The 25,203-nt window shown below is 39.7% G+C and overlaps 2 protein-coding genes across 7 annotated transcripts in view; one reads left to right on the top strand and one right to left on the bottom strand.

The window, feature by feature from the left end:
* ppef1 (protein phosphatase, EF-hand calcium binding domain 1) overlaps window positions 1-7,646 on the bottom strand; it is a 63,107-nt gene extending 55,461 nt beyond the window's left edge. For 2 of the 5 annotated variants that reach the window (XM_071330819.1, XM_071330823.1), the window contains exons 1-6: window positions 7,404-7,646; window positions 6,489-7,175; window positions 3,463-4,663; window positions 2,840-2,875; window positions 2,325-2,452; window positions 2,129-2,189 (exon numbers count right to left, since the gene is read on the bottom strand). In XM_071330819.1, coding sequence (XP_071186920.1) covers window positions 2,129-2,189; window positions 2,325-2,452; window positions 2,840-2,875; window positions 3,463-3,517 — 280 coding nt within the window. In that variant the 5' untranslated portion in view covers window positions 3,518-4,663; window positions 6,489-7,175; window positions 7,404-7,646. The other 3 variants (XM_071330820.1, XM_071330822.1, XM_071330821.1) reach the window with 3 other exon arrangements.
* Window positions 7,647-7,903: 257 nt separating this feature from the next.
* The window catches only part of rs1a (retinoschisin 1a), a 34,829-nt gene continuing 17,529 nt past the window's right edge, over window positions 7,904-25,203 (top strand). Inside the window, exons 1-3 of one of the 2 annotated variants that reach the window (XM_071330811.1) lie at window positions 8,038-8,230; window positions 8,978-9,003; window positions 9,236-9,359. In XM_071330811.1, the coding sequence (XP_071186912.1) occupies window positions 8,173-8,230; window positions 8,978-9,003; window positions 9,236-9,359 (208 nt within the window). In that variant the 5' untranslated portion in view covers window positions 8,038-8,172. Of the gene's footprint in view, window positions 8,231-8,977; window positions 9,004-9,235; window positions 9,360-25,203 lie in introns of both variants that reach the window. The other variant, XM_071330812.1, reaches the window with a different exon arrangement.

The raw sequence follows: 25,203 nt of genomic DNA, 5'->3' as shown, positions 1-25,203 counted from the left end.
CAGGTTTAATAGAATAGAATTAAACTGGAGGATGGAACACGCAGGTTTAATAGAATAGAATCAAACTGGAGGATGGAACACACAGGGGGGTTAATAGAATAGAATCAAACTGGAGGATGGAACACACAGGGGGGTTAATAGAATAGAATCAAACTGGAGGATGGAACACACAGGGGGGTTAATAGAATAGAATCAAACTGGAGGATGGAACACACAGGGGGGTTAATAGAATAGAGAACCCACAGGGGGGTTAATAGAATAGAACCCACAGGGGGGTTAATAGAATAGAACCCACAGGGGGGTTAACAGAATAGAACCCACAGGGGGGTTAACAGAATAGAACCCACAGGGGGGTTAACAGAATAGAACCCACAGGGGGGTTAACAGAATAGAACACACAAGGGGGTTAACAGAATAGAACACACAGGGGGGTTAACAGAATAGAACACACAGGGGGGTTAACAGAATAGAACACACAGGGGGGTTAACAGAATAGAACACACAGGGGGGTTAATAGAATAGAACCCACAGGGGGGTTAATAGAATAGAACACACAGGGGGGGTTAACAGAATAGAACACACAGGGGGGGTTAACAGAATAGAACACACAGGGGGGGTTAACAGAATAGAACACACAGAGGGGTTAATAGAATAGAACCCACAGGGGGGTTAATAGAATAGAACCCACAGGGGGGTTAATAGAATAGAACCCACAGGGGGGTTAATAGAATAGAACCCACAGGGGGGTTAATAGAATAGAACCCACAGGGGGGTTAATAGAATAGAACCCACAGGGGGGTTAATAGAATAGAACCCACAGGGGGGTTAATAGAATAGAACCCACAGGGGGGTTAATAGAATAGAACCCACAGGGGGGTTAATAGAATAGAACCCACAGGGGGGTTAATAGAATAGAACCCACAGGGGGGTTAATAGAATAGAACCCACAGGGGGGTTAATAGAATAGAACCCACAGGGGGATTAATAGAATAGAACCCACAGGGGGGTTAATAGAATAGAACCCACAGGGGGGTTAATAGAATAGAACCCACAGGGGGGTTAATAGAATAGAACCCACAGGGGGGTTAATAGAATAGAACCCACAGGGGGGTTAATAGAATAGAACCCACAGGGGGGTTAATAGAATAGAACCCACAGGGGGGTTAATAGAATAGAACCCACAGGGGGATTAATAGAATAGAACACACCGGAGGGTTAATAGAATAGAACCCACAGGGGGGTTAATAGAATAGAACACACAGGGGGGTTAATAGAATAGAACACACAGGGGGGTTAATAGAATAGAACACACAGGGGGGTTAATAGAATAGAACCCACAGGGGGGTTAATAGAATAGAACCCACAGGGGGGTTAACAGAATAGAACCCACAGGGGGGTTAACAGAATAGAACCCACATGGGGGTTAATAGAATAGAACCCACAGGGGGGTTAATAGAATAGAACCCACAGGGGGGTTAATAGAATAGAACCCACAGGGGGTTCCACCTCTGGAATAGCCTGCTACAGTAGGTTAACGTCCAGCCACAGACACTCCTTTGTGGAGACAAACAGGCAGGACATCATAATCAGATGTTGTTATTGAAGAGGACAGCAGCCACACCTCTCTCAGACACTATCTGTGGAGTGGTCGCTTCTGTCTTCAGAACACATCTCTAAACAACCAGTCAGTTTATCATATTTACTCTGATCAAAACCCACAGAGATCACCTACACTGTATCTACTGTCATTAAAAGCACAACTTATATATTGTAAAAATAGGCAAGATGGTCTGAGCATCGTCTCCTGTTGTCTTGAACACTAAAGAGCCTGGCTGGCTAATTATCTGCAGCAAGGTGTTGGTCTGTACGTGTACAGGCAGGCCCCAGCTGTGGCAGCAGCAGTCACAAGAACACAATATCCCACATTACTACAGCAGAGGAAAACAGAATAGCATGCGGACGCTGTTGCTAAGCAACATCTTCACCATAATATGTTTTAGGCATAGGCTATTAATGGATCGGGACGTTTTTTGTTCAGTCTATAAATAATTATGGGCATTCCATTTTTTTTGTGCTAGGAACTGACAGTACAACAATTTTCCTGAAAACATAAGAAAATGTTAGTTACCTGGACCATTCCCATTGGGTTGAGTGAAGTTGTCCAGCATGAAACTGAAGAAACTGGAGAGCTGAGGAAGATTCAAACAGAGTCAGTTGTATTCCATATGGCCAAGTACTAACAGCCTGTGTTGGCCTGCTGGCTAAAGCCGAGGCCTCTTCAGGTCTCAGACGAGGCTGAGCCACCTGGGTTCCGTCTCCATTACCTGTAGCTGGTCCTGCTCCCCAGCATACTCTATAGACTGGAAGATGTTCCAGGTGTATCTCTGTCTCATCTCTAACCTGGCTATGTAACGTCTGTACCAGCGCTGGATCAGGATGGCTGCTTTCATAGCTGAGAGGAGGAGATGGAAGGCGGAATAAAATAACAGTTTAATAAAGGTTGCTGTTTAATAACAGCCCCCTGCAGGTAGTTAGCGGTACTGAATAAAATAACTGTTTAATAACGTTTCTGTTTAATAACAGCCCCCTGCAGGTAGTTAGCGGTACTGAATAAAATAACAGTTTAATAACGTTGCTGTTTAATAACAGTCCCCTGCAGGTAGTTAGCAGTACTGAAAACTAATGAAGCCATGAGGGAGTCAGAAAACACAAAGATAGAGGCCAAGAGAAAGAGAGACACACAGGATGACCATGGGCCTTGACCAATAGGACACAATGATACAGTAAGGTTGACCAATAGGACTCCGCAATAGGGGTGACATGAGAGGAGGCCTCTTACCCAGTGCAGGGCTGGGAGTGTTCTTGGCCATCTCGTCTGTAGTGAGGAGTGATTAAATAAAATAATGTATAGTGAACCAGTTCAGAGGGAGAGAGGCAGAATTAACAACACACCAGGGAGGAAAGAGAATCAGAAGTAGAAAATCACTTCAGAGTAAATTCATTTAAACAAGTTTGTCAGCTAAAAGAAGAAGTAAAGAAATAAGGCAAAGAAAAGCAGAACATTTGACCAACATCTTGAAAACATCCAACTACAGTAGGAGGGAAAACTACACCATTTCTAATTCATCAGCTGCCGGCTGATAAACATACTGAATTCTCAAAGATGTCAAAAGGTGCTCTATGATCAAACTGTATATTCACTGGATTCACAATCTACGAGATGTAGCCTGGTCCCAGATCTGTGTATTCACTGGATTCACAATCTACGAGATGTAGCCTGGTCCCAGATCTGTATATTCACTGGATTCACAATCTACGAGATGTAGCCTGGTCCCAGATCTGTTTGTATTGTCTTGCCAACTACAGTTTTCTGCTGTGCCAACCTTAACAGATCTGGGACCAGGCTACATGAGTCCTGGGGGAAGACAATGAGAACCATCACTTGTCCCCAGTCTGTCTCACCTGTCGTCAGTCTCCTCCCCTTGTTGTTGGTGGTGACGGAGGTGCCACATCCCATAATGCTAGTCACTACAGGCGTCCAGCAGTCACTACAGTCGCCTCGTATATCTCACTGGTCATCCCCAAAGCCAACACCTCCTTTGGCCTCCTTTCCTTCCAGTTCTCTGCTGCCAGTGACTGGAATGAATTGCAAAAATCGCTGAAGCTGAAGACTTACATTTCCCTCACCAACTTTAAACATCAGCTATCTGAGCAGCTAACCGATCGCTGCAGCTGCACGTAGTCCATCTGTAAATAGCCCACCCAATCTACCTACCTCATCCCTTTATTGTTTTTATTTACTTTGCTGCTCTTTTGCACACCAGTATCACTACTTACACACCATCATCTGCTCATCATCATCTGCTCATCTATCATTCCAGTGTTAATCTGCTAAATTGTAATTACGTCGCTACTATGGCCTATTTATTGCCTTACCTCCTCATGCCATTTGCACACACTGTATATAGACGTTCTTTTTTTTATTTTGTGTTATTGACAGTACTCTTGTTTATTCCATGTGTAACTCTGTGTTGTTGTTTGTGTCGCACTGCTTTGCTTTATCTTGGCCAGGTCGCAGTTGTAAATGAGAACTTGTTCTCAACTAGCCTACCTGGTTAAATAAAGGTGAAATAATATATATATTTTTTTAAACAGGCGTCCAGCAGTCACTACAGGCGTCCAGCAGTCACTACAGGCGTCCAGCAGTCACTACAGGCGTCCAGCAGTCACTACAGGCGTCCAGCAGTCACTACAGGCGTCCAGCAGTCACTACAGGCATCCAGCAGTCACTACAGGCGTCCAGCAGTCACTACAGGCGTCCAGCAGTCACTACAGGCATCCAGCAGTCACTACAGGCGTCCAGCAGTCACGACAGGCGTCCAGCAGTCACGACAGGCGTCCAGCAGTCACTACAGGCGTCCAGCAGTCACTACAGGCGTCCAGCAGTCACAGATGTCAGTGACCCAAGGGTTCTGTATCATGTAATATTATGTCTGTGGCCATTCTGTTAGGGGCAAGGCAGTATGTCTGTGGCCATTCTGTTAGGGGCAAGGCAGTATGTCTGTGGCCATTCTGTTAGGGGCAAGGCAGTATGTCTGTGGCCATTCTGTTAGGGGCAAGGCAGTATGTCTGTGGTCATTCTGTTAAGGGTAAGGCAGTATGTCTGTGAATGGAAACAGAGAGGGAGAGAGTCAGACAGGCAGACAGAGGGCGAGAGAGAGAAAAATGGCATACTCCTTGAATCCTCTCTCCTCAAAACCCATTGGATGAGAAAGCCAGCGGTCCCTCCCCTCTAACCTTCTCCTTCAATGGGTTCTTAGGAGACGAGAGAGGAAGCGAAAAGTACACTACATGACAAAATCACGGGCATTAATATAGAGTTGGTCCCCGCTTTGCTGCTATAACAGCCTCCACTCTTCTGGGAAGGATTTCCACTAGATGTTGTAACATTGCTGAGGGGATTTGCTTCCATTTAACCACAAGAGCATTAGTGAGGTTTGGCACTGATGTTGGGTGATTAGGCCTGGCTCGCAGTCGGCGCTCCAGTTCATCCCAAATGTGTTAGATGAGGTTGAGGTCAGGGCTCAAGTTCTTCCACACCGATCTCGACAAACCATTTCTGTATGGACCTCGCTTTGTGCATGGGGGCATTGTCATGCTGAAACAGGGAAGGGCCTTCCCCAAACTGTAGCCACCAAATTGGAAGCACAGAATCATCTAGAATGTCATTGTATGCTGTAGCGTTAATGTTTCCCTTCACTGGAACTAAGGGGCCTAGCCCGAACTATGAACAACAGCCCCAGACCATTATTCCTTCTCCACCAAACTTTACAGTTGGCACAATGCATTGGGGCAGGTGGCGTTCTCCTGGAATCCACCAAACCCAGATTTGTCCATCGGACTACCAGATGGTGAAGAGTGATTCATCAACCCAGAGAACATGTTTCCACTGCTCCAGAGTTCAATGGCAGCGAAGTTTACCGCTCCAGCTGACACTTGGCATTGCGCATGGTGATCTTAGGCTTGTGTGCGGCTGCTCGGCCATGGAAACCCATTTCTTGAAGCTCCCGACAAAGTTATTGTGATGTTGCTTCTAGAGGCAGTTTGAAACACGATAGTGAGTGTTGCAACCGAGGACAGACTGTTTTTACACGCTACACACTGCAACACTTGGTGGTCCTGTTCTGTGAGCTTGTGTGGTCTACCACTTCGTTGGCTGATCCGTTGTTACTCTTAGATGTTTCCACTTCACAATAACAGCACTTAAGGTTGACTGGGGAAGCTCTAGCTGGGCAGAAATGTGACAGACTTGTTGGAAAGGTGGCATCTTATAACGGTGCCACGTTGAAAGCCACTGAGCTCTTCAGTAAGGCCATTATACTGCCCATGTTTGTCTATGGAGATTGCAAGGCTGGATGCTCGACCTAATACACCCATCATCAGCAACAGATGTGGCTGAAATAGGCAAATCCAGTCATTTGAAGGGGTTTCCACATACTTTTGTATGCAATTGTGATATTGAGATGTAATTGAGGCTGTCCCTGCTGAAAAGCCTCCAGTTGAAGCCTAATTGTTGATGTTCACATGTGAATTGGTTAAAATCAGTAATGGGTTGCCATGGAGGCACATGTTTGATATAGCATGAAACAAAAAGTCCATTGGGATCAACTATGAATAACCAACATCGCCTCGCTCTCAGCCTCTGTTACAATACCCCAGCAGCATCTCATTTCACAAACGGCTCTTGGTGGGGGGAAAAACAACAAATGGCGAAATACGCACATAATTCTGCTCTATTAAATTAAACATGTCGCATAAACTAATTCATCCTGCATGCGTCACTGTAGTATGCCCATTGATCTGCAAGGAGACAAACACCTGTTGCTGTTCACATGTAAAATCTGCAAAGGTGAATATAATTAAATTCCCTACACAGGATGCAACAGCTGATTCAGTGACGAATAGCCTATTGCCAGTAAACGACTTACCTACTACAAGTCCAAGACCACCCAGCCTGTTCGTCCTGGACACCGGTTGGGTTGATAAAGATGTTCGGTTGTGCCGCAGCAGAATCTACGCCAAAATATGAGTCTTGCACAGTGTACGCTTCCGCTTCCTTAATCAACACGCGTGTTGAGTGGGCATCACGCACCGCGAGGAACAAAAGGGTCCATTTGATTTCCGCTTTCCCCACGCGCCGGAGTTCGGCTATGGTTGACAGAGTTTGGCGCGCAGCTGCTCCCCTGACAAGCAAATGCATCAATTATGGTCATGATTTCCCCGCCCCTCGAAGTAATTGGACTGCCATTAGAGGCGAGAGCATACCGCGTTAATATTCAATTATACAACCTTCAGGTGCGCAATTTGTTTTACACATTTAGTGGTGCATTGATTTGTTGGAATGACAACACAATAAGTAAAAACAAGACATCTTTATTAAATACACATAAAATTCAAAGTGTCCATAAGACCATTCAGGCGCCCGGTTGCCTGGCATGTTTTCTGCCCTGTCTCAGCCGCGCCATGGCAGTGTGGACCTCTAGTTGGGTGATGACTTTCCTCCTGTTGAGCCGTGACAGGCGGGCGGCCTCGGAGCCGACCAGACGGACCAGCACCCTCCGTGGGCAGGTAGACTGGTTCACCAACAAACAGTCCATGGTGGGGATGCCTTCACCCTGTAATTAAAAACTTTTAAAAAAGCATTCTTGTAGGTTTCTGCTCCAAACCTAACGCACCCGAATCTAATAATTAGCTGGTTGATACATTTTATCAGGTTAGTTACGGAGGTTGGATCGAATATCTACAGCAGGGTAGCGCTCCAGGAATAGGGTTGGCAAGCCCTGTGACATCAATTTACACCAAATAACTTTAAGTAATGCCAAATGTGGCCCATTATTGCCAACCTCTCTCCGGATCTTGTAGATGAAGGTCGAGTAGGCCTTGTTTTTTCTCTTCTGCGCTCTGAAGGGTTTCTTCGTTGTTCTGCTAATAAAGACCTTCATTGTGTTTTTCCTTTGGATAGATTTATAATTTTTTTTATTTACAATGACCTTTTTATAGGCCTATGACACCCACTTTGGTGTTATGAAGATTGAATTCAGCCTTGGGCAATTTATCTATGGTGTGCACCTGTGCTGTTCACGCCTGGCTGGGTCACTTTTAGTTCCAGCATTTTGAAACGTTTTGACACGTTAACCCATCTGACCAATCGGAGAACCTATTTATCTTTATAAATAAAAATGATACTTCCTGGTCTGAAAATAATGAAAACCTTATACAGAAAGTCTGGGGGTTGCTGTTATGTTGAACCCACACACACACACTATTCCCTTATTCTGCAAAGAAATCATTTCCTAAAATAGACAACCCTAAATGCCTTGAGTACACCTTCTGCTCCATGATATGGGTGACAGGGTATAGCAGCTGGGCCCCTTCAGGGGAACTAGCCAGTAGGACCATGCTCTGGTACATTACACATTGCATTACTGTATCCTCATTGCATTTTCCCAACTGGCCCTCAACAGATGAGGGAGGGACTTTGTGAGGAGATAAAGGGTATTACTGGCCATTAGTGTCCTGTGGATTATCATAATCCAGCCCTAGTGCTGTCAGAGTGGCTTCAGTATAGTGCTTCAGTATAGTGCCTCAGTGTGGTCCTGTCACTGTGTAGGCATGAAGATGGAATCCCATGGACAGTGTATTCTGTTGGCCCTCCTGCTTGTCTCTAACGGTATGTTCGTCTCTTCTTTGCCTTTGTCTTCCCTCATTATGTCTGTGTCTCTCTGGATGGTGAGTTTGATCAAAGCATGACCTCAGACTATAGGCTTCTAGAGTGTGGTGGGTTGAAATGGTTGTACAGCTTTAATATGCACTGTCAAATATTTTCACATATTGGTTGATTGGTGTTGGATTGAATACTGAAAGAAACATATATTGGTTGATTGGGCTCCCGAGTGGCGCAGCAGTCTAAGACACTGCATCTAGAGGCGTCACTACAGACTCTGGTTTGATTCCAGGCTGCATCACAACCAGCTGTGATTGGGAGTCCCATAGGGCGGCGCACAATTGGCCCAGCGTCCTCCAGGTTAGGGTTTGGCCGGGGTAGGCCGTCATTGTAAATAAGAATTTGTTCTTAACTGACTTGTCTAGTTAAATAAATAAAAAAATAAAACAATTGGTGTTGGATTGAATACTGAAAGAAACAACAGATATTTTTAGGTATTTCTGTTATAAATAGATGGATTGTTATAGTTTTACTGTAGCAGTTATGTGTCTAGTTTCCCAATATTCAAATCCCTCACCAGGCGACATGCTTCACTGAATAATGTGCTGGATTAATTGTGGTCTAGTAGTCAGACTGTGGAATGGACAGACTGTACATGTATGGAATATGAGAGACTTGTTATGGTTGGAAAGTGTTTCTGTCTTTACATCTAATGTTCTGTCTCTGTGCTGCGCTGGGGGTCTGTCCCAACAGTTCTAATCCGTGTACACGCTCAGGAGGTAGGTGCAATCAAATCTAGTGATTGATCATCAAACATATAAAATGATAATGTAATGTATGTGTGAATTGACTGATGTCCTCCAACCTAAGGCAGAGGTCTTCTCCAGCTCCAGTCCTGCAGAGCCTCTGCCTACTTTAGTTCACACCCAAGTAGTTCTCCAGGACCTGAGTTAAAGAACCCTGCCCTGGCCTTAGAGACTAATGTTCCACCTCTCCCTCTCTGTGTTTCAGGGGGAGGAAGTGACTGAGACATGGACAGGACGAGCCTGTAAGTGTGACTGTGAGGGGTCAGAATCCCCAACCCAGTTCACCTCCCTCTCCCCCACCCCACCACGTGTCATGGAGTGCATGCCAGGTAAAGACCTTCTGTCTGTCTCTGTCTATGTGTGTCTCTGTCTCTCTCTGTCTATCTGTCTTTCTCACTCTCTTTCTCTCTATGTCTCTCTCAATTCAAGTCAATTCAATTCAAGGGCTTTATTGGCATGGGAAACATATGTTAACATTGCCAAAGCAAGTGAAGTAGATAATATACAAAAGTGAAATAAACTATTAAAATGAACAGTAAACATTACACTCACAAAAGTTCCAAAAGAATAAAGACCTTTCAAATGTCATATTATGTATATATACAGTGTTGTAACGATGTGCAAATGGTTAAAGTACAAAAGGGAAAATAAATAATCATAAATATGGGTTGTATTTACAATGGTGTTTGTTCTTCACTGGTTGCCCTTTTCTTGTGGCAACAGGTCACAAATCTTGCGGCTGTGATGTCACACTGTGGTATTTCACCCAGTAGATATGGGAGTTTATCAAAATCGGGTTTGTTTTCAAATTCTTTGTGTGTCTGTGTAATCTGAGGGAAATATGTGTCTCTAATATGGTCATAGATTTGACAGGAGGTTAGGAAGTGCAGCTCATTTTCCACCTCATTTTGTGGGCAGTGAGCACATAACCTGTCTTCTCTTGAGAGCCAGGTCTGCCTACGGCAGCCTTTCTCAATAGCAGGGCTATGCTCACTGAGTCCGTACATAGTCAAAGCTTTCCTTAAGTTTGGGTCAGTCACAGTGGTCAGGTATTCTTCCACTGTGTACTCCCTGCTTTGGGCCAAATAGCATTCTAGTTTGCTCTGTTTTTATGTTAATTACTTGACACATTAGAAATAATTATCTCTTTGTTTTCTCATGATTTGGTTGGGTCTAATTGTGCTGCTGTCCTGGGACTCTGTGGGGTGTGATTGTGTTTGTGAACAGAGCCCCAGGACCAGCTTGCTTAGGGGACGAAGTCTCCAGGTTCATCTCTCTGTAGGTGATGGCTTTATTATGGAAGGTTTGGGAATCACTTCCTTTTAGGTGGTTGTAGAATTTAACAGCTCTTTTCTGGATTTTGATAATTAGCGGGTATCGCCCTAATTCTGCTCTCTCTCTCTCTGTCTATTTCTCTGTCTGTCTCTCTCTCTTTCTCTGTGTCTCTCTCTGTCTACCTATCTCTCTCTCTCTCTCTGTCTCTCTTTTTCCCATCTGTCTGTCTGTCTGTCTGTCTGTCTGTCTGTCTCTGTCTCTCTTGCTCTGTCTGTCTCTCTTTTTCCCCCTGTCTCTGTCTCTCTCTCTCTGTCTGTCTCTCTGTCTCTCTCTGTCTATCTCTCTCTGTCTCTCTGTCCTTCTTTTCCCCCTGTCTCTCTCTCTCTCTCTCTCTCTCTCTCTCTCTCTCTCTCTCTCTCTCTCTCTCTCTCTTTTTTCCCCTGTCTCTCTCTCACTCTCTCTCTCTCTCTCTCTCTCTCTGTCTCTCTTTTTTACCCTGTCTCTCTCTGTCTCTCTCTCTGCCTGTCTCTCTCTCTCTCTCTCTGTCTCTCTCTCTGTGTCTCTCTCTCTGTCTCTCTCTCTGTCTCTCTCTCTGTCTCTCTCTCTGTCTCTCTGTCTCTATCTGGTTGTTTAGTAGCTAGGTGCTACATGTAGCTCTGTCTCTGGCCTGTGATCTCATGATCTGTAGTTAGTCGTCAGTACTTTAGGCACGGTAAGCTGGGTGTGCCTCATACATAAATGATTACTGGACTGGAACCATTCTACAGAAGACTTGACACTCATTAACCTGACTTCAATAGCTTGTGAGCAGACATCCAATCACATTTAGATGTAGAAGTATCAACTAAATGAACATCATATCGGTGTGTTGAGTTACCGTAGTTACCATAGGTCTACTGGTATGTATTCAATTGTAATGGATCAATATTGTTTTTAATTTAATTTGATTGGAAACTGAAATCTTTGTAGGGGCTGAGAGGCAGAAGGGTGTGTGTGCGTGTGTGTGTGTGCGTATGTGTGTGTGTGTGTGTATGTGTATGTGTGTGCGTGTGCGTGTGCGTGTGCGTGTGTGTGTGTGTGTGTTGAGCTGGATGAACAAGTCTGTGCCTGCAGTCAGGTGGAATGTCATTAATCAGCAGATGGAGAGCCTCCTTGCTCCACTTCACACAGGCTGTGTGTGTAATCACATGAGAGAAAGAGACAGACAGACAGACAGACAGACAGACAGACAGACAGACAGACAGACAGACAGACAGACAGACAGACAGACAGACAGACAGAGTACTGTGCAGTATGCTTGCAGGATTATCCCTTTACTAGAACAGGGTTGTGATACAGAGATTACTAGGACCAAAATAGGACGTCTGTCCTTCTCACACTTATAAAAAGGAAAGGTGTTGATTGGGTGATCAGAGCCTCCTCTATCTTCCTGTTCAAACAGCAGAGTGGATAGGAGAGGCTGGGTGCATCCCAAATGAATCCCTATTCCCTCCAATGCACTTCTTCTGAGCAGAGCCCTATGGGCCATAGGGACGCAACCTGGTACTGGTTCCAAGAGTCAAACAGCAGGCTACTACTATACTATTACTACTATACTACTATACTATTACTACTATACCACTATACTATTACTACTATACTACTATACTATTACTACTATACTACTATACTATTACTACTATACTACTATACTATTACTACTATACTACTATACTATTACTACTATACTACTATACTACTACTACTATACTACTATACTATTACTGCTATACTACTATACTATTACTACTATACTACTATACTATTACTACTATACTACTATACTATTACTACTATACTACTATACCATTACTACTGTACTACTATACTATTACTACTATACTACTATACTATTACTACTATACTACTATACTATTACTACTATACTACTATACTATTACTACTATACTACTATACCATTACTACTGTACTACTATACTATTACTACTATACTACTATACCATTACTACTGTACTACTATACTATTACTACTATACTACTATACCATTACTACTGCACTACTATACTATTACTACTATACTACTATACTATTACTACTATACTACTATACTATTACTACTATACTACTATACCATTACTACTGTACTACTATACTATTACTACTATACTACTATACTACTATACTATTACTACTGTCCTACTATACTATTACTACTATACTATTATACTATTACTACTATACTACTATACCATTACTACTGTACTACTATACTATTACTACTATACTACTATACTATTACTACTATACTACTATACCATTACTACTGTACTACTATACTATTACCACTATTACTACTATACTATCGCTACTATACTACCATACTACTATTATTACTACTGCTACTATACTACCATACTATTACTATTACTACTACTACTATACTATTACTACTATACTACTATACTATTACTACTATACTACTATACCATTACTACTGTACTACTATACTATTACCACTATACAACTATACTGGTACCACTATACTATTACTACTATACTACTATACTATCGCTACTATACTACCATACTATTATTATTACTACTGCTACTATACTACTACTGCTACTACTACTACTACTACTACTACTACTATTATACTACTACTACTACTACTACTACTACTACTACTACTACTACTACTACTACTACTAGTATACTACTACTACTACTACTACTATACTACTTCTACTACTATTATACTACTACTACTACTACTACAACTACTACTACTAATATACCACTACTACTATACTACTACTAGTATTTATAATACTACTACTAATATACTACCACTACTACTATTATTACTAGTACTACTACTATTACTATTACTACTATACTACTACTACTATTATTAGTATTACTACTACTATACTACTTCTACTACTGTTATACTACTACTACTACTACTACTACCACTACTACTAATATAGTACTACTACTATAATACTACTAGTATTCATACCATTACTACTAATATACTACTACTACTACTATTAATACTAGTACTACTACTATTACTACTACTACCACTTCTACTACTACTATTATTAATACTACTATACTGCTATACTACTACTACTGCTACTACTACTACTACCACTACTATACTACAACTATACTACCACAACTACTACTGCTACTACTACTATTACTATACTACTACTACTACTACAACTATACCACTACTACTATTATTACTATTACTACTACTACTATTACTACGACTACTACTACTATACTACTGCTACTACTACCACTACTACACTACTACTCCTATTATTACTACTGCCACCACTACTACTATACTACTACCACTACCATGCTACCACTACTATTACTACTAATACTACTACTACTATTATTAATACCACTATACTACTACTACTACTATTATTACTACTATTACCACTACTACTACTATACTACTACAGCTATGCTACTACTACTACTACTACTACTATCATTACTACTACTGCTACTACTACTACTACTATACTCCTACCACTACTATGCTATTACTACCACTATACTAATACTACTACTTCTACTGCTACTTCTACTACTACTACTACTACGATGATTACTATTACTAATACTACCACTATTCTACTACTACTATACCAATACTACAACCATACTAATACTACTACCATACTACTACTATTATTACTACTACTACTACTACTACGATGATTACTATTACTATTACTACTACTACTACTCCTACTATACTACTACTACTATACTACTACACCTATGCTACTACTACTACTACTACTATCATTACTACTACCGCTACTATTACCACTACTACTACTACTACTATACTACTACCACTACTATGCTACTACTACCACTACACTAATACTACCACTTCTACTGCTACTTCTACTAATACTACTACTACGGTGCTTACTATTACTATTACTAATAATATTACTTCTACTACTACTACTACTATTCTACTACTACTATACCAATGCTACTACTATACTACTACTACTATACTACTACTACTACTACCTCTATTACTATACTACTACTACTACTATACCACTACTGCTATTATTACTATTACTACATATACTACTACTATTATTGCTATTACTACTACTACTACTTCTTCTACTACTACCACTGGTACTACTATTACTACTACTACTACTACTAGTACTACTACCACTAGTACTAATACCCCTAGTACTACTACTACTAGTACTGCTACTACTACTACTATTACTACTACCACTCGTACTACTACCACTAGTACTACTACTACTACCAGGAACAATGGAAGAGAGTAGAGTAAAGTACATGTTCCAACATGACAGTGGGTTATATCAGCTCATAGTAAACAGTAGGACAGTGGGTTATATCACCTCATAGTAAACAGTAGGACAGTGGGTTATATCAGCTCATAGTAAACAGTAGGACAGTGGGTTATATCAGCTCATAGTAAACAGTAGGACAGTGGGTTATATCAGCTCATAGTAAACAGTAAGACAGTGGGTTATATCAGCTCATAGTAAACAGTAGGACAGTGGGTTATATCAGCTCATAGTAAACATTAGGACGGTGGGTTATATCAGCTCATAGTAAACAGTAGGACAGTGGGTTATATCAGCTCATAGTAAACAGTAGGACAGTGTGTTATATCAGCTCATAGTAAACAGTAGGACAGTGTGTTATATCAGCTCATAGTAAACAGTAGGACAGTGGGTTATATCAGCTCATAGGTAACAGTAGGACAGTGGGTTATATTTCTTCATAGTAAACAGTAGGACGGTGGGTTATATCAGCTCATAGTAAACAGTAGGACAGTGGGTTATATCAGCTCATAGTAAACAGTAGGACAGTGGGTTATATCACCTCATAGTAAACAGTAGGACAGTGGGTTATATCAGCTCATAGTAAACAGTAGGACAGTGGGTTATATCAGCTCATAGTAAACAGTAGGACAGTGGGTTATATCAGCTCATAGTAAACAGTAAGACAGTGGGTTATATCAGCTCATAGTAAACAGTAGGACAGTGTGTTATATCAGCTCATAGTAAACAGTAGGACAGTGGGTTATATCAGCTCATAGTAAACAGTAGGACAGTGGGTTATATTTCTTCATAGTAAACAGTAGGACGGTGGGTTATATCAGCTCATAGTAAACAGTAGGACAGTGGGTTATATCAGCTCATAGTAAACAGTAGGACAGTGGGTTATATCACCTCATAGTAAACAGTAGGACAGTGGGTTATATCAGCTCATAGTAAACAGTAGGACAGTGGGTTATATCAGCTCATAGTAAACAGTAGGACAGTGGGTTATATCAGCTCATAGTAAACAGTAAGACAGTGGGTTATATCAGCTCATAGTAAACAGTAGGACAGTGTGTTATATCAGCTCATAGTAAACAGTAGGACAGTGGGTTATATCAGCTCATAGTAAACAGTAGGACAGTGGGTTATATCAGCTCATAGTAAACAGTAGGACAGTGGGTTATATCAGCTCATAGTAAACAGTAGGACAGTGGGTTATATCAGCTCATAGTAAACAGTAAGACAGTGGGTTATATCAGCTCATAGTAAACAGTAGGACAGTGGGTTATATCAGCTCATAGTAAACAGTAGGACAGTGGGTTATATCAGCTCATAGTAAACAGTAGGACAGTGGGTTATATCAGCTCATAGTAAACAGTAGGACAGTGGGTTATATCAGCTCATAGTAAACAGTAGGACAGTGGGTTATATCAGCTCATAGTAAACAGTAGGACAGTGGGTTATATCAGCTCATAGTAAACAGTAGGACAGTGTGTTATATCAGCTCATAGTAAACAGTAGGACAGTGGGTTATATCACCTCATAGTAAACAGTAGGACAGTGTGTTATATCAGCTCATAGTAAACAGTAGGACAGTGGGTTATATCAGCTCATAGTAAACAGTAGGACAGTGGGTTATATCAGCTCATAGTAAACAGTAGGACAGTGTGTTATATCAGCTCATAGTAAACAGTAGGACAGTGGGTTATATCAGCTCATAGTAAACAGTAGGACAGTGGGTTATATCAGCTCATAGTAAACAGTAGGACAGTGGGTTATATCAGCTCATAGTAAACAGTAGGACAGTGGGTTATATCAGCTCATAGTAAACAGTAGGACAGTGTGTTATATCAGCTCATAGTAAACAGTAGGACGGTGGGTTATATCACCTCATAGTAAACAGTAGGACGGTGGGTTATATCACCTCATAGTAAACAGTAGGACGGTGGGTTATATCATCTCATAGTAAACAATAGGACAGTGGGTTATATTAGCTCATAGTAAACAGTAGGGCAGTGGGTTATATCAGCTCATAGTAAACAGTAGGACAGTGTGTTATATCAGCTCATAGTAAACACTAGGACAGTGGGTTATATCACCTCGTAGTAAACAGTAGGACAGTGTGTTATATCAGCTCATAGTAAACAGTAGGACAGTGGGTTATATCAGCTCATAGTAAACAGTAGGACAGTGGGTTATATCAGCATAGTAAACAGTAGGACAGTGGGTTATATCAGCTCATAGTAACAGTAGGACAGTGGGTTATATCAGCTCATAGTAAACAGTAGGACAGTGGGTTATATCAGCTCATAGTAAACAGTAGGACAGTGGGTTATATCAGCTCATAGTAAACAGTAGGACAGTGGGTTATATCACCTCATAGTAAACAGTAGGACAGTGGGTTATATCAGCTCATAGTAAACAGTAGGACAGTGGGTTATATCAGCTCATAGGTAACAGTAGGACAGTGGGTTATATCAGCTCATAGTAAACAGTAGGACAGTGGGTTATATCAGCTCATAGTAAACAGTAGGACAGTGGGTTATATCAGCTCATAGTAAACAGTAGGACAGTGGGTTATATCACCTCATAGTAAACAGTAGGACAGTGGGTTATATCAGCTCATAGTAAACAGTAGGACAGTGGGTTATATCAGCTCATAGTAAACAGTAGGACAGTGGGTTATATCAGCTCATAGTAAACAGTAAGACAGTGGGTTATATCAGCTCATAGTAAACAGTAGGACAGTGGGTTATATCAGCTCATAGTAAACATTAGGACGGTGGGTTATATCAGCTCATAGTAAACAGTAGGACAGTGGGTTATATCAGCTCATAGTAAACAGTAGGACAGTGTGTTATATCAGCTCATAGTAAACAGTAGGACAGTGTGTTATATCAGCTCATAGTAAACAGTAGGACAGTGGGTTATATCAGCTCATAGGTAACAGTAGGACAGTGGGTTATATTTCTTCATAGTAAACAGTAGGACTGTGGGTTATATCAGCTCATAGTAAACAGTAGGACAGTGGGTTATATCAGCTCATAGTAAACAGTAGGACAGTGGGTTATATCACCTCATAGTAAACAGTAGGACAGTGGGTTATATCAGCTCATAGTAAACAGTAGGACAGTGGGTTATATCAGCTCATAGTAAACAGTAGGACAGTGGGTTATATCAGCTCATAGTAAACAGTAAGACAGTGGGTTATATCAGCTCATAGTAAACAGTAGGACAGTGTGTTATGTCAGCTCATAGTAAACAGTAGGACAGTGGGTTATATCAGCTCATAGTAAACAGTAGGACAGTGGGTTATATTTCTTCATAGTAAACAGTAGGACGGTGGGTTATATCAGCTCATAGTAAACAGTAGGACAGTGGGTTATATCAGCTCATAGTAAACAGTAGGACAGTGGGTTATATCACCTCATAGTAAACAGTAGGACAGTGGGTTATATCAGCTCATAGTAAACAGTAGGACAGTGGGTTATATCAGCTCATAGTAAACAGTAGGACAGTGGGTTATATCAGCTCATAGTAAACAGTAAGACAGTGGGTTATATCAGCTCATAGTAAACAGTAGGACAGTGTGTTATATCAGCTCATAGTAAACAGTAGGACAGTGGGTTATATCAGCTCATAGTAAACAGTAGGACAGTGGGTTATATCAGCTCATAGTAAACAGTAGGACAGTGGGTTATATCAGCTCATAGTAAACAGTAAGACAGTGGGTTATATCAGCTCATAGTAAACAGTAGGACAGTGGGTTATATCAGCTCATAGTAAACAGTAGGACAGTGGGTTATATCAGCTCATAGTAAACAGTAGGACAGTGGGTTATATCAGCTCATAGTAAACAGTAGGACAGTGGGTTATATCAGCTCATAGTAAACAGTAGGACAGTGGGTTATATCAGCTCATAGTAAACAGTAGGACAGTGTGTTATATCAGCTCATAGTAAACAGTAGGACAGTGGGTTATATCACCTCATAGTAAACAGTAGGACAGTGTGTTATATCAGCTCATAGTAAACAGTAGGACAGTGGGTTATATCAGCTCATAGTAAACAGTAGGACAGTGGGTTATATCAGCTCATAGTAAACAGTAGGACAGTGTGTTATATCAGCTCATAGTAAACAGTAGGACAGTGGGTTATATCAGCTCATAGTAAACAGTAGGACAGTGGGTTATATCAGCTCATAGTAAACAGTAGGACAGTGGGTTATATCAGCTCATAGTAAACAGTAGGACAGTGGGTTATATCAGCTCATAGTAAACAGTAGGACAGTGGGTTATATCAGCTCATAGTAAACAGTAGGACGGTGGGTTATATCACCTCATAGTAAACAGTAGGACGGTGGGTTATATCACCTCATAGTAAACAGTAGGACGGTGGGTTATATCATCTCATAGTAAACAGTAGGACAGTGGGTTATATCAGCTCATAGTAAACAGTAGGACAGTGTGTTATATCAGCTCATAGTAAACAGTAGGACGGTGGGTTATATCACCTCATAGTAAACAGTAGGACGGTGGGTTATATCACCTCATAGTAAACAGTAGGACGGTGGGTTATATCATCTCATAGTAAACAATAGGACAGTGGGTTATATTAGCTCATAGTAAACAGTCGGGCAGTGGGTTATATCAGCTCATAGTAAACAGTAGGACAGTGTGTTATATCAGCTCATAGTAAACACTAGGACAGTGTGTTATATCAGCTCATAGTAAACACTAGGACAGTGGGTTATATCAGCTCATAGTAAACAGTAGGACAGTGGGTTATATCAGCTCATAGTAAACAGTAGGACAGTGGGTTATATCAGCTCATAGTAAACAGTAAGACAGTGGGTTATATCAGCTCATAGTAAACAGTAGGACAGTGGGTTATATCAGCTCATAGTAAACAGTAGGACAGTGGGTTATATCAGCTCATAGTAAACAGTAGGACAGTGGGTTATATCAGCTCATAGTAAACAGTAGGACAGTGGGTTATATCAGCTCATAGTAAACAGTAGGACAGTGGGTTATATCAGCTCATAGTAAACAGTAGGACAGTGGGTTATATCAGCTCATAGTAAACAGTAGGACAGTGTGTTATATCAGCTCATAGTAAACAGTAGGACAGTGGGTTATATCACCTCATAGTAAACAGTAGGACAGTGTGTTATATCAGCTCATAGTAAACAGTAGGACAGTGGGTTATATCAGCTCATAGTAAACAGTAGGACAGTGGGTTATATCAGCTCATAGTAAACAGTAGGACAGTGTGTTATATCACCTCATAGTAAACAGTAGGACGGTGGGTTATATCACCTCATAGTAAACAGTAGGACGGTGGGTTATATCATCTCATAGTAAACAATAGGACAGTGGGTTATATTAGCTCATAGTAAACAGTAGGGCAGTGGGTTATATCAGCTCATAGTAAACAGTAGGACAGTGTGTTATATCAGCTCATAGTAAACACTAGGACAGTGTGTTATATCAGCTCATAGTAAACACTAGGACAGTGGGTTATATCAGCTCATAGTAAACAGTAGGACAGTGGGTTATATCAGCTCATAGTAAACAGTAGGACAGTGGGTTATATCAGCTCATAGTAAACAGTAAGACAGTGGGTTATATCAGCTCATAGTAAACAGTAGGACAGTGGGTTATATCAGCTCATAGTAAACAGTAGGACAGTGGGTTATATCAGCTCATAGTAAACAGTAGGACAGTGGGTTATATCAGCTCATAGTAAACAGTAGGACAGTGGGTTATATCAGCTCATAGTAAACAGTAGGACAGTGGGTTATATCAGCTCATAGTAAACAGTAGGACAGTGGGTTATATCAGCTCATAGTAAACAGTAGGACAGTGTGTTATATCAGCTCATAGTAAACAGTAGGACAGTGGGTTATATCACCTCATAGTAAACAGTAGGACAGTGTGTTATATCAGCTCATAGTAAACAGTAGGACAGTGGGTTATATCAGCTCATAGTAAACAGTAGGACAGTGGGTTATATCAGCTCATAGTAAACAGTAGGACAGTGTGTTATATCAGCTCATAGTAAACAGTAGGACAGTGGGTTATATCAGCTCATAGTAAACAGTAGGACAGTGGGTTATATCAGCTCATAGTAAACAGTAGGACAGTGGGTTATATCAGCTCATAGTAAACAGTAGGACAGTGGGTTATATCAGCTCATAGTAAACAGTAGGACAGTGTGTTATATCAGCTCATAGTAAACAGTAGGACGGTGGGTTATATCACCTCATAGTAAACAGTAGGACGGTGGGTTATATCACCTCATAGTAAACAGTAGGACGGTGGGTTATATCATCTCATAGTAAACAATAGGACAGTGGGTTATATTAGCTCATAGTAAACAGTAGGGCAGTGGGTTATATCAGCTCATAGTAAACAGTAGGACAGTGTGTTATATCAGCTCATAGTAAACACTAGGACAGTGGGTTATATCACCTCGTAGTAAACAGTAGGACAGTGTGTTATATCAGCTCATAGTAAACAGTAGGACAGTGGGTTATATCAGCTCATAGTAAACAGTAGGACAGTGGGTTATATCAGCTCATAGTAAACAGTAGGACAGTGGGTTATATCAGCTCATAGTAAACAGTAGGACAGTGGGTTATATCAGCTCATAGTAAACAGTAGGACAGTGGGTTATATCAGCTCATAGTAAACAGTAGGACAGTGGGTTATATCAGCTCATAGTAAACAGTAGGACAGTGGGTTATATCACCTCATAGTAAACAGTAGGACAGTGGGTTATATCAGCTCATAGTAAACAGTAGGACAGTGGGTTATATCAGCTCATAGGTAACAGTAGGACAGTGGGTTATATCAGCTCATAGTAAACAGTAGGACAGTGGGTTATATCAGCTCATAGTAAACAGTAGGACAGTGGGTTATATCAGCTCATAGTAAACAGTAGGACAGTGGGTTATATCAGCTCATAGTAAACAGTAGGACAGTGGGTTATATCAGCTCATAGTAAACAGTAGGACAGTGGGTTATATCAGCTCATAGTAAACAGTAGGACAGTGTGTTATATCAGCTCATAGTAAACAGTAGGACAGTGGGTTATATCAGCTCATAGTAAACAGTAGGACAGTGGGTTATATCAGCTCATAGTAAACAGTAGGACAGTGGGTTATATCAGCTCATAGTAAACAGTAGGACAGTGTGTTATATCAGCTCATAGTAAACAGTAGGACAGTGGGTTATATCAGCTCATAGGTAACAGTAGGACAGTGTGGGTGGCTATGTGCTGTTTTCAGTGTCCTACTCCAGGGCTCCCCAACCTGCGGCCCACAGGTGGTTTTATTTGGCCCCCCATTGTTGGACATAAAAGACTGTAACAGCAGGAAATCAGCTCCAAGTGATTGTAATTGAAGAAATCTGTTCCATAGTATTCCTACGCATAATAGAGAGACGTGATTGTATACAAATGTAAGTCAGCTTTGAAATGATTGTTTTATGCAAACATTATACTGTATCTGTTTAGGCTTCTTGCGGTCAATTTGCAGTCTTTAAATGATTTGCAGTTGTGTCCCGGCCCCCCCGACCATCCGCTCAAGATCAAATCGGCCCACGGCTCAATTTAGTTGTATGGTCCATGTCGCACTCATTGTTGGTTATCCAGGAAGGAAACAACTTGGTTGGGTTAAAGCCTCTGGTAGGATGTGACAGCCAACCATCTGCTGCGCTCTTCTACTAATGGATGTTTATCTAATAGATGTTTATCTAATGGATGTTTATCTAATGGATGTTTATCTAATGGATGTTTATCTAATGGATGTTTATCTAATGGATGTTTATCTAATGGATGTTTATCTAATGGATGTTTATCTAATGGATGTTTATCTAATGGATGTTTATCTAATGGATGTTTATCTAATAGATGTTTATCTAATAGGTGTTTATCTAATGGATGTTTATCTAATAGATGTTTATCTAATGGATGTTTATCTAATAGATGTTTATCTAATAGGTGTTTATCTAATGGATGTTTATCTAATGGATGTTTATCTAATGGATGTTTATCTAATGGATGTTTATCTAATGGATGTTTATCTAATGGATGTTTATCTAATAGATGTTTATCTAATGGATGTTTATCTAATGGATGTTTATCTAATGGATGTTTATCTAATAGATGTTTATCTAATAGGTGTTTATCTAATGGATGTTTATCTAATGGATGTTTATCTAATGGATGTTTATCTAATGGATGTTTATCTAATAGATGTTTATCTAATAGGTGTTTATCTAATGGATGTTTATCTAATAGATGTTTATCTAATGGATGTTTATCTAATGGATGTTTATCTAATGGATGTTTATCTAATGGATGTTTATCTAATAGATGTTTATCTAATGGATGTTTATCTAATGGATGTTTATCTAATGGATGTTTATCTAATGGATGTTTATCTAATAGATGTTTATCTAATGGATGTTTATCTAATAGATGTTTATCTAATAAATGGATGTTTATCTAATGGATGTTTATCTAATGGATGTTTATCTAATGGATGTTTATCTAATGGATGTTTATCTAATAGATGTTTATCTAATGGATGTTTATCTAATGGATGTTTATCTAATGGATGTTTATCTAATGGATGTTTATCTAATAGATGTTTATCTAATGGATGTTTATCTAATGGATGTTTATCTAATGGATGTTTATCTAATAGATGTTTATCTAATGGATGTTTATCTAATAGGTGTTTATCTAATGGATGTTTATCTAATAGATGTTTATCTAATGGATGTTTATCTAATAGATGTTTATCTAATGGATGTTTATCTAATAGATGTTTATCTAATGGATGTTTATCTAATAGATGTTTATCTAATAAATGGATGTTTATCTAATGGATGTTTATCTAATGGATGTTTATCTAATGGATGTTTATCTAATAGATGTTTATCTAATGGATGTTTATCTAATGGATGTTTATCTAATGGATGTTTATCTAATGGATGTTTATCTAATAGATGTTTATCTAATGGATGTTTATCTAATGGATGTTTATCTAATGGATGTTTATCTAATAGATGTTTATCTAATGGATGTTTATCTAATAGGTGTTTATCTAATGGATGTTTATCTAATAGATGTTTATCTAATGGATGTTTATCTAATAGATGTTTATCTAATGGATGTTTATCTAATGGATGTTTATCTAATAGATGTTTATCTAATGGATGTTTATCTAATGGATGTTTATCTAATGGATGTTTATCTAATGGATGTTTATCTAATGGATGTTTATCTAATGGATGTTTATCTAATGGATGTTTATCTAATGGATGTTTATCTAATGGATGTTTATCTAATAGATGTTTATCTAATGGATGTTTATCTAATAGATGTTTATCTAATGGATGTTTATCTAATAGATGTTTATCTAATAAATGGATGTTTATCTAATGGATGTTTATCTAATGGATGTTTATCTAATGGATGTTTATCTAATGGATGTTTATCTAATGGATGTTTATCTAATTAATGGATGTTTATCTAATGGATGTTTATCTAATGGATGTTTATCTAATTAATGGATGTTTATCTAATGGATGTTTATCTAATAGATGTTTATCTAATGGATGTTTATCTAATAGATGTTTATCTAATAGATGTTTATCTAATGGATGTTTATCTAATGGATGTTTATCTAATAGATGTTTATCTAATGGATGTTTATCTAATAGATGTTTATCTAATGGATGTTTATCTAATAGATGTTTATCTAATGGATGTTTATCTAATGGATGTTTATCTAATGGATGTTTATCTAATGGATGTTTATCTAATAGATGTTTATCTAATGGATGTTTATCTAATGGATGTTTATCTAATGGATGTTTATCTAATGGATGTTTATCTAATAGATGTTTATCTAATGGATGTTTATCTAATGGATGTTTATCTAATGGATGTTTATCTAATGGATGTTTATCTAATAGATGTTTATCTAATGGATGTTTATCTAATGGATGTTTATCTAATAGATGTTTATCTAATAAATGTTTATCTAATGGATGTTTATCTAATAGATGTTTATCTAATGGATGTTTATCTAATGGATGTTTATCTAATGGATGTTTATCTAATGGATGTTTATCTAATGGATGTTTATCTAATAAATGTTTTTCTAATGGATGTTTATCTAATGGATGTTTATCTAATAGATGTTTACCTTCAATGTGGAGAATTAAAACAGAAGGATTTAGGATTGGAGATGTATGTGTGAGTCCAAAATGGCACCCTATTCCCTACATAGTGCACTACTTTAGACCAGAGCCCTATGGCACCCTATTCCCTACATAGTGCACTACTTTAGACCAGAGCCCTATGGCACCCTATTCCCTACATAGTGCACTACTTTTGGATGGAGCAGGAAATCAGGGATTGAGAGGGGGTGGGTGGGTTGGAGGGAGAGGATTAATGTGGTGGTGGTTGGTTAGGCACATGGTGCCTCAGTCACCAGACGTCACCTTGTA

This window comes from Salvelinus alpinus, chromosome 10 (assembly GCF_045679555.1).
Source record: "Salvelinus alpinus chromosome 10, SLU_Salpinus.1, whole genome shotgun sequence".
Lineage (NCBI taxonomy): Eukaryota > Metazoa > Chordata > Actinopteri > Salmoniformes > Salmonidae > Salvelinus > Salvelinus alpinus.
Note: the sequence above shows the minus strand (reverse complement) of the source record. Positions and strands in the feature narration are given on the sequence as shown.